The 10,000-nt window shown below is 42.7% G+C and overlaps 3 protein-coding genes across 5 annotated transcripts in view; all 3 read right to left on the reverse strand.

The window, feature by feature from the left end:
• The window catches only part of stub1 (STIP1 homology and U-Box containing protein 1), a 7,115-nt gene extending 5,082 nt beyond the window's left edge, over positions 1 to 2,033 (reverse strand). The window contains exons 1-3 of the mRNA XM_058387940.1: positions 1,572 to 2,033; positions 969 to 1,156; positions 1 to 4 (exon numbers count right to left, since the gene is read on the reverse strand). The exon at positions 1 to 4 is cut by the window's left edge and continues 195 nt beyond it. Of these exons, the coding sequence (XP_058243923.1) occupies positions 1 to 4; positions 969 to 1,085 (121 nt within the window). The 5' untranslated portion in view covers positions 1,086 to 1,156; positions 1,572 to 2,033. The remainder of the gene's footprint in view (positions 5 to 968; positions 1,157 to 1,571) is intronic.
• A 653-nt stretch (positions 2,034 to 2,686) lies between these two features.
• Positions 2,687 to 8,621, reverse strand: luc7l (LUC7-like (S. cerevisiae)). 3 transcript variants are annotated; one of them, XM_058387928.1, is made up of 11 exons: positions 8,363 to 8,431; positions 6,318 to 6,388; positions 5,053 to 5,147; positions 4,733 to 4,831; positions 4,538 to 4,648; positions 4,285 to 4,428; positions 4,024 to 4,200; positions 3,836 to 3,924; positions 3,688 to 3,717; positions 3,422 to 3,598; positions 2,687 to 3,207 (listed from the first exon to the last, which is right to left on the reverse strand). In XM_058387928.1, exons 4-11 carry the CDS (start codon positions 4,826 to 4,828, stop codon positions 3,135 to 3,137), a joined length of 897 nt encoding a protein of 298 aa, XP_058243911.1. In that variant the 5' UTR covers positions 4,829 to 4,831; positions 5,053 to 5,147; positions 6,318 to 6,388; positions 8,363 to 8,431; the 3' UTR covers positions 2,687 to 3,134. The 3 variants fall into 3 exon arrangements, with proteins under 3 accessions (XP_058243911.1, XP_058243905.1, XP_058243896.1); XM_058387922.1 differs by lacking the exon at positions 6,318 to 6,388 and having other exon boundaries at positions 3,688 to 3,711; positions 8,363 to 8,621; XM_058387913.1 differs by lacking the exon at positions 6,318 to 6,388 and having other exon boundaries at positions 8,363 to 8,620.
• A 164-nt stretch (positions 8,622 to 8,785) lies between these two features.
• Positions 8,786 to 9,475, reverse strand: LOC131357384 (V-type proton ATPase subunit F-like). Its single transcript, XM_058396351.1, has one exon. The coding sequence runs from the start codon at positions 9,406 to 9,408 to the stop codon at positions 9,052 to 9,054; it is 357 nt and encodes a 118-aa protein (XP_058252334.1). The 5' UTR covers positions 9,409 to 9,475; the 3' UTR covers positions 8,786 to 9,051.
• Positions 9,476 to 10,000: the final 525 nt, after the last annotated feature.

Consider the following 10,000-nt stretch of genomic DNA (forward strand, 5'->3'; position numbering starts at 1 on the left):
GGTTCTGCACAAGAACAATCATACAACATCTGTCAGGTTTACCTACTGATCTACCTACTACCTCATTTACCTGATTACTGATTACCTACTGTCTTCTTAAACAGAAGAGCAAACTTCTGCAGGAAACTAAGACCTACAGTGCCATCTAGTGGGAAACTGGAGAGGCGACTCCTGTAACCGATCACGGTGATGACTACCATGGCCTAATTAGAGATAACTTCCATATCCGACTAATCACAGAGATAACTACCGTACCTGACTAATTACAGAAATAACTACCACATCTGATTAGTTACCATACTCGACTAATCACAGAAATGACTACCGTACCCGACTAGAGATAACTACCATACCCGAGTAATCACAGAAATAACTACCGTACCAGACTAATCACAGGGATAACTACCACACCTGCCTAATCACAGGGATAACTACCACACCTGCCTAATCACAGGGATAACTACCACACCTGCCTAATCACAGGGATAACTACCACACCTGACTAATCACAGGGATAACTACCATACCTAAATAATCACAGGGATAACTACCACACCTGCCTAATCACAGGGATAACTACCACACCTGCCTAATCACAGGGATAACTACCACACCTGCCTAATCACAGGGATAACTACCACACCTGCCTAATCACAGGGATAACTACCACACCTGCCTAATCACAGGGATAACTACCACACCTGCCTAATCACAGGGATAACTACCACACCTGCCTAATCACAGGGATAACTACCACACCTGCCTAATCACAGGGATAACTACCACACCTGCCTAATCACATGGATAACTACCACACCTGACTAATCACAGGGATAACTACCATACCTAAATAATCACAGAGATAACTACCTTACCTGGAGCAGGATCACATTCTGGTTCACATGCATCTATCCTAATGTCTGACTGCACTCCTACATCCACACACACATCTACACCCACACACTCACGATGGCTTTGCTGTAGCAGGTGACGGCCTCCTGGTACTTCCTGCAGAGGAACAGGCGGTTGCCATGCTCTTTGAGCTCCTGAGCTGAGGAGCAGCTCTTCTCCGGGCTGCCTGCCATCTTCTCCACGGGCTCGGCACCGGCCGCCGCTTCCCCCTGCTGCTTCCCAATCCTGTTCCCCGTCTCTTCAGCTAACACACACACACACACACACACACACACACACACACACAGGATACACCAGATAAACAGCACGTTGTGTTTTAGAGCTGGCTGTTAACATGTTGCTACCTTAGCTAAGCAGCTAGCTAGTACGGTTGAAGAAAGAGAATTGCGCACGTCATCGTCACAAATTCCCCAAAACAACTTTTATTAATCCTTACATTATATTTCAACTAGGAAAAGATGAAATAAATAACGTGTATGTGTGGTTATTAAACAGTGTGGGGAATTCGTATAAAATGATGAGCTACACGATTATATGTAGAATTATTCATCTGGTGAAACAGCTCCATTAACGCTGAATAATCTTCACAGTTTATATATATTTATATACAACTATTAAACACATTCTGTATGTAGGCTGATGTCCGAAACGACACGTACCGGTTGTAAAGACAGCTCTCTCCGCGAGTGCAGCGCCTCCTGCCCCGGGGACACAGCCGAGCCGCCGCTGGGAGCCTCAGCCGAATAACGCTAAAGCTAACGCTAATGCTAACTAGCTCTGTTCCTGCTCAAGTAAATTCTCTCTCTTTTCTCTGCCTGTGGTTATATAATTATCAAACCCATTATGGAAGAGAAATATTGATAAATGCCTCCATGTTTAATCCAAAACTACAGAAATTTATATATTAAATCTCCGCCGTAAAACACTATCATCTTGCAGCTTGTTTTGGTTACATGACGTCCGGCGGCCATAACAGAAACCTCAGAGTTACGTAACGTTACGTCGCCAAGAAATGACGTAAGCGCGTCATCACGCACGACCAGACGTAGCCTCGTGCACGGCTTTCTTGGGTGACGACGAATCGACTCTTTCGAATCACCGAAAAAAGGTTCATCTTTCTTAAATGATATTAAAAATAATAAAATAAATGTTGTATTTAAAAATCTCAATCATTTTTCAAACTGTTTTGTTACACATTGTATAAATATGTCAAAACACTTGAGAATATTTGTTTAATTTCATCGCAGCACTTACCAAATGATCAGATCCCTCTATATCACTGATTAAAATATAATTATAATTAACCCGCTTTGAAAAGCTTGATTTCAATACTCAACATCTCAGACATCTAAAAAATGTAGAGAAGTAAAAATATATAATGAAATTTAAATATGGTCCAAAGCCCATTATGCCTCAATGCAAAGAAATAACTTTACCCTACCCCATTTTACCCAGAAATGTAATATAATAAACCGTGACAGAACTCCTGCAGGATCCACATGAAGTGTAACGTTACAGATCAAACATGATGAAATGGCTGGTGTACAGCAGGGGAGGTCAGGGGCTGGGTCAGGAATTACACAGAACAGCTCGAAGACTCTTTATTAAGGAAAGACAGAAGGAAAGAAAGAAAAAGAAAGAAAAAGAAAGAAAGAAAACAGACAGAAAGAAAGACAAATCTGCAGTATGAGTGACCACACTGGGTATTGTAGAGTTGTAAACAGTATTAAAGACACAGGGTTTCTTCAGAAACACTTGAGCACACACACACGACTGGTGTTGATAAAATCATTTAATAATGCGTTATAGAGGAACGAGGAGAACCAGAGCAGGTTTATAAAAGAAGAGAGAGAGAGGAATAAGGAGGAGAATTCTACACCATCATGAAGTAATCACACTGAGCTCTAACCTTCTGCTCCTGCAGGACTGTGGGGTATCTGCACCTTGTGTTTAGGTCATCACGCTGCAGCTGACCACACACACACACACAAGCACAGAGTGTAAACACTACAAAGACCATGATGCACTGGGAGACATGGTGTAAGGCAGTGCTGTGGGGATTAAAGAGCAGTGACCCAACACTGCCCTCATCATCTGTGTATCGGTCAATTAAAACAAAATGTAAAAGCTGAGGGAGGGGTCAGGGTGGGGGAGGGACAAATATTGGCAGGTGACAGTGTAGTTCCCGTAGTAACTGTGCCAGAGGGGGTGGGGGGCAGCCCTCAGAGCTCCCCGGATTCTCTGTCCCCGGAGCGACGAGACTCCGCCCTCCCATTGAGGCGGTCGCGTGAAGACCTGAAAATAGATAAATAAATAAACAAACAAATAAACAAAACAAGCAAATACACAGTCATTAGTGTATCCAGGTTGTCTCTACAATGCAGCAGCTACCTGTTTGTGCGAGTTCTCTGCAGGACAGTGTGTGGTTCCTGGTACCTGTGTGAGTGTTCTCTCAGAGTTTGTGTTCTCTATGAGTGTGTGTGTGTTCTCTGTGAGAGCACTAACATACCTGTGTGAGTGTTCTCTGCGAGAGTGTGAGTGAGACCTGGAGCGTGACCGGTGTCTCCTGCGTCTCTCTCTGTCTCTGGACCGAGATCTGGACCTGCGTCTCTCCCTGGAGGATGAGCGAGATCTCCTCCGTCTCCTTTCTCTCTCTCTCTCACGCTCTCGCTCACGAGAACGAGACCTACATGCAAATAAGATCAAATAAGATCAACAGAACTCATAAGAATGTGTAAAAAAAAAAAATCAGTTATCAGTGTGTTTGTTTCTGACCTCCTGCGCTCCCGACTGCGTGATCTGGTCCTTCAAACATACAGAGAGAAAAAAATTCTGTTGAGTATTAATCACACTAGTGGTCATTTCAGCCTCATCCTCACTCTCACTCACACACACACAGTAAAGTGGTGTTAGTGTTCCTCACCGCCTCCTCATCCTCTCTTCACGCTCTCTCTCCTCTCTCCTCTTCAGTCTCTCCTGGTTTCGCCGCTCCTGCTTATCCAGGACCGTTTTCTACACACACACACACACACACACACACACACACACACACGTCAATCAAAGCTCAATAACATCTTCCAGGTTGTGTACAGTTCGCTTGACTCCACACACCTTCAGCTGCTCCAGCTTTTCTCTGATCTGGATGAAGCCCAGGTGTAGTTTCCCACCAAAATGGTCAGCAAGGCGACGGTCATTGTCATGGAGACCCAGATAGGCGGAGCATACCTCACACACACGGAGCTTCTGCTGTTGGAAACTGGAGGCAGGCATGGAGTTCCTGTATTCCTCCTGAAAGCACATGAACACACAATTAATCTATAAATATCCTGTCTGTGTGTGTGTGTGTGTGTGTGTGTGTGTTAATGCACTGACCTCAGCATCCTTCTTCTTAGTGCGCACTTTCTCCACTTCTTGTAGAACCTTCTGAGCTTCATCCACATTTCCCTCAGCACCAAGCTGCTCTGCCTTTGCCAGCAGTTTCCCAATCTCCTCGTTCAGCTCATGCACTTTCTCCGCCTATCACACACACACGAAGAACGTGACGGGCGATTACACAACAAGCATGAACACCACAAATGTGTCAAGAAAGTGATGGGACAGAACCTGTGTATTTATAATGTAGTACCTTGGCAGCAACCTCAGCACTGATCTCCTCCTGAGTTTCAGCGAGACGTTTCTTTGCCAGCTCTGTTCTGTGGTCGCAGTCGGCAATGAAGGACTCCAGATGATCCACAGCCTGAAGACAGAGTGAAGAGACATCACAGTGCGGTCACTACACATCTGACCTCAATTATACACACAGACAGGGTAGAGCACTCACGTCCAGCTCAAAGAACAGGTCTCTCTCCTTAGATGCGATCTCATAGTCGGCCCTCAGAGCTAGGTCATGGATCTTAGAGCACTCACCCAGGTCCATACGCTAGAGAGATAGAGAGAGAGAGGGAGACAGAGAAAGAGAGAGAAGCACAGACAGAGAGAGAGAGAGAGAGAGGGAGGCAGAGACAGGGAGAGAGAGGGGCGGGGGGGCAGGGAGAGAGAGAGAGAGAAGAGGAGAGAGACAGACAGAGAGCTCAGTGTTATTCTCTCCAGTAAAGTCACTACACAGTATCGGGGTGCCAATACTTCTAAGCATGTACTCACAGTGCCGGACAGGATGTCATGTGGACAGCAGTTCAGCAGGTGAGACTTACACACTCGCTCGTCTGTGAACTTCACCCGCTGTCGAGACTCGTCCCCTGAAACAGTAAACACGCACACGCAGTGAGCGAACACACATGCACACTTGAACACGCCTCTCACACACACACACACACACTCCTAAACCTGGAAGGGGGGGGTATAGGGGCAGGGCCTCACTGCAGAAGGGATGATGGGAATTTTACAGATTATTAAAAGTTTCAGAATGAACCTCCTCACAGGGAGCCCTTGATGAGGTATTGTTTTAAAAATATATATTTATTTAGAATGCAGGAGTGAGGACAGCCTGGTCATGAATCTGAGCTACACACACACACAAACACACACTGGCTGAGTGGTGTGTTTAACTGAGGCAGTGGATGTCCAGCATGCCCTCTGGGCTCAGAATGGAAAGCGATATTTAACACGCACAACATTGTACCATGGACACTTTAGAAAGACATACACGCGCTAAAGTGCCGTCCACTAGGAGCTGGGCCGGAGCTGGCCGACAGGTTTCCATAGCAACCATTAAAACCATCTGAACACATTCGAAAGCAATTACCGATCTAAAAGTCTGGAATACCAACTAATATTTTTAATCTTTGTAAACAATAAGGTAAACGTTTTATGCTGAAGTTCTCTATGATTGCAGTGGTGAAAGAATGTTCAGGATAAACATGTTGTGCGTGTTAAATATCCTACAGCATTGCAGATGATTATCAGCGTCCACTCCTTCAGTGAATAACAGTGAGAGAAAAAAAAATAAAATAAAATACACAAAACATGAAAATAAGAGCATGAATGTTAGTTTTATACACACTGCGAGCTTTCTCTCTCTCTCTCTCTCTCTCTCTCTCTCTCCCATACTGTACCCGCCTGGAGCTCCAGCCCTTGGGTTGGCCTTATTAAAGATTAAAAAGCTTTTCTTGACCAAACCTGCAATGAGGAAGTTGGGAATCATATACACAAGAGTCAAAGTGCAGAGCGTCGGCGCAGGATCGCCTTGTTTTTTTATTTAATGTAGTCCTGGTCAGTCAGCGTGTTATGTAGCGCAAACGCTCGGCAGCTGGCGCAGGTTATAAAGCCGCCCACCTTTTTTTTGTGTTCATATCTCTTTACTGTGGCTGACAGAATTAAGAGTTGTGGAATAAGCAAATATCATTGACTACTATTGCTGTGTGATTATAATTGGATCATAACAGCGTTAGAAATCATGTGTGACTCACGGCTCGATGAACATGAGGCTTTTCTGCAACTCCCGTGCAGATTGATGTAGGCTGGCAAAGATACACTGAACCTTAATGAATAGAATAAAGGGGCCACAATTGTTCAGTCTGCAGGAAAACATGAATTCAGCTCAGCACACACACACACAGAGATACAAACACACACACTCACTCTCTGTGGCAGTGGAGGCCCTCAACTTGACTCACACTTGACAATTTAACTCTCTCCCATTGACCACTGATCACGGCTGAGGCCGCACAAATCATCATCATCATCATCATCACTTCCTAAAGTACGATTTCCTCCGAAATGCCATTTAACGGTCATAAAATTTAAACGAATAAAGTTTAAAATGCTACAACTGGAGAATGGCTATAGATACGGCGATGGGGGAAAGAACGTGCACACCAGGGCACAAAACAAGATCCATAAAGACAGAGACTGTGAGCCAGACCTTCTCATCCAACATCAGTGCCTGACCTCACAAATGTCCTTCTAGAGGAATGGTCAAAAATTCCCATAAACACACTCCTAAACCTTGTGGAAAGCCTTCCCAGAAGAGTTGAAGCTGTTATAGCTGCAAAGGGCGGGACAACTCCATATTACATTCATGTGCATGGAAAGGCAGACGTCCCAGATTTGGTCTGTCTCTCAGTCTCCACTCTAATTCATCCCAAAGGTGTTCTATGGGGTTGAGGTCAGGACTCTGTGCAGGCCAGTCAAGTTCCTCCACACCAAACTCACTCATCCATGTCTTTATGGACCTTGCTTTGGTCACTGGTGTACAGTCATGTTGGAACAGGAAGGGGTCATCCCCAAACTGTTCCCACAAAGAGCATGAAATTGTCCAAAATGTCTTGGTATGAAGCTGAAGCATTAAGAGTTCCTTTCACTGGAACTAAGGGGCCGAGTCCAACCCCTGAAAAACAACACCTGAACACCTGAGGGGTGTCCCAAAACGTTTGCCAATATAGTACATTTATATATAACTTATTATTACTGTAAATGAATCACTGAATCATTCTCCTGATTTCTGTTCACATCTAGAGTGTTGACTCTTCTCAGTGCAGCATGTCTTCATCATTATAAACTTTCACTTTCAAAGAGGGACATTAACTTAAAAATATACAAGGCAAAAATGTAATAAAATACTAGAATCTGGTATGTTGTGTTAAGTGACTTATTTAAAAAAAAAAAAAAATATATATATATATATCTCAAATCTTTTTCTGCTACATTTTACTTTATTATTCCACATTCTTTCTTTTAAAAAAAAACCCATACAATTTAAGGTTTTAAAACGTGTAAAAGAATCCGAATGTGTTTTAAATCATTTATTAATCAATCATTTAAATCATTCAGCTCTGACGAACCCATTGTTCAGTTAGCTTAGCATAGACGAATGTGAGTACGTTTTTATGACAGAATCATGAACACTTTTTTTGCTTTTGTAAAGCTAACACTTTTACGTACTCCTAACATACAAACTGTGCTAATCCGTACCACTTTTATTAAATATAAAAAAAATAAATAAGAAAAATGTAGAAACATCACACACATACCTGAGGTAAAGAAACGGAGATCTCGCGATATTTCAGTATAGATGAAACGAGATTACAGCAGTGTTTATTCTATCTATTCAGCTGTAATGTTAACAAACACCAATATCTAAACCGACCCTTTACTGATTGGAGTCTATAAACCACAATGTTATAAATATATTTATGGTAAATGTTAACCATATAACGTTATATTTTTTTGCACAATTATATGGTAACGTATCCGCGCAGTAGGCCTAACTCTGGGCGATTAGTTTAGCATTAGCAAGCTACATAAACAACTTGTAGCGCGAATCTATACAGTGTTCGGGATGTGACCATTAAATGGCCGCATTTCGAGAGGAAAGTCGTTTCATGTTAATGTCTCCGTGGTTTAACAGTGAAATGTATATAAAGACAATAAACATGGAACCATAAAGAGCGGGTTTCGCCTCCTTTTATCCAGCCTTTCTGAATGCTAATGCTAATGCTAGCGGGTTACTCACCGTCCCTCGCCGTTCCCATCAACTGATCAAGCAGAGCTCTCATTTGAGCCTGAGCCGACATCTTTCCACCGATTAAACTAACTCGCACGGTATTTTCGTTTATAGCATAAAGAATCTAGACTTTAAAGGACGACCACGTGAAAATATAAAATGTTTCGTATTAACTGTATTATTTTTAAATAACGGTCTGTTATGAGGGGTGAAATATGGCCCCTTCAACGCCGCTGCCGTCTCTTCCTCTAACGTCCGCTCCGGGTGACGTCACGCCTCCGTAAGGCCAATGAGAACGTGACACGTCATCTTAAAGCAGCAGGCTGACGAAAACGAGTCACGTGATGTGTGTGTCGAGGTATGCGCTCACTTAAATGATTTTTGTTTTTGTTTTTTTTTTGTGCAAAATCTTTTAATGACCCAAAAAGTTAAACGTTGATGATTGAAACCTTTATTAAAATCTCACAAGAGATATACATTATTTTTAGTGCAATAAACATTTTTTGATGTAGTAAATGTAACGAAATCTGCATCTGAACATCCACATTTATATTTATATTTATAACACTTTTCTCTTACATTTATTTCCTACATATTCATTGCACAGTCCAGCTTTAACTATGCAGTATATCCTGTTTCAGTGTGTGTATTTTACGATAGATAGCCCCTCTGAATCCTGACCAGTCCACCGCTGTTTATTAGAAATTCTCTGTGGAGAACATGCCCTTAGCCCTGCGCAGGACCGAGTCTCTGGAGGCGTCGTAAGGATGTTCTTTAGAAGGGATCTCCAGCACGGCGGGGATGGACTGCACATGGGCGTCGATCACGTGTCGGATCATCTCTGCGATGAACTGGTTGATGAAGATGATTCTGATGTCACTGCGAGCCAGAAAACTCTTAAACATCTCCTCTATCTCTGTGAGCCTGGTGTCCTTCTCCACCACCAGGAAATTGGGTTTGAGGTGTGTGTTCAGTTCTCCCACTCCTCCCAGCAGGAACCCAGTGCAGGTATCCTCATCCCCCAGCACTGCTATCAGTTTACCGTGACCTGCCATGACTGTTTAATTACAGTACTGATAAAAACCACAAGCTGAAAGACCGAGCTGCTGTGTCTCTCTCTCATGACTGAGGAGCATGTGAATAAAGTCATGTGATGTGAGTCAGTGACCGGTGATGAAACCAGGAGTGTTTCTAAATCATTTACACCCAAAACTATTAAAAAAGGTTTACTTCAGAAAATAAATATCATTAAGAAAATCAGACATATTTTGATATAAATTTTGATAGTTCTTGTTTTTATTAAAATGTCATTATAAAGTGTTAAACTCTATTGGAAGAGCATACAGAGCTTTATAGAAAGTTCATAGAACATACAGAGCTTTATAGAAAGTTCATAGAACATACAGAGCTTTATAGAAAGTTCATAGAACATACAGAGCTTTATAGAAAGTTCACAGAGCTTCATAGAAAGTTCATAGAACATACAGAGCTTTATAGAAAGTTCACAGAGCTTCATAGAAAGTTCATAGAGCATACAGAGCTTTATAGAAAGTTCACAGAGCTTCATAGAAAGTTCATAGAGCATACAGAGCTTTATAGAAAGTTCACAGAGTATACAGCACTTCATAGAAAGTTCATAGAGCTTCA

Source organism: Hemibagrus wyckioides, linkage group LG01 (genome assembly GCF_019097595.1).
Source record: "Hemibagrus wyckioides isolate EC202008001 linkage group LG01, SWU_Hwy_1.0, whole genome shotgun sequence".
Classification (NCBI taxonomy): Eukaryota; Metazoa; Chordata; class Actinopteri; order Siluriformes; family Bagridae; genus Hemibagrus; species Hemibagrus wyckioides.

Bases quoted from the DNA above. Each gene is read 5' to 3' on its own strand.
- luc7l (XM_058387913.1), bottom strand. From the start codon at position 8,423: ATGTCGGCTCAGGCTCAAATGAGAGCTCTGCTTGATCAGTTGATGGGA. The intron at 4,429-4,537 runs GTACTACATTAT...TGTGTGTGATAG, and splicing joins GTGCTGAGGTTGCTGCCAAG to GCGGAGAAAGTGCATGAGCT. The intron at 3,718-3,835 runs GTGAGGAACACT...GTATGTTTGAAG, and splicing joins GAAGAGAGGATGAGGAGGCG to GACCAGATCACGCAGTCGGG.
- LOC131357384 (XM_058396351.1), bottom strand. From the start codon at position 9,408: ATGGCAGGTCACGGTAAACTGATAGCAGTGCTGGGGGATGAGGATACC.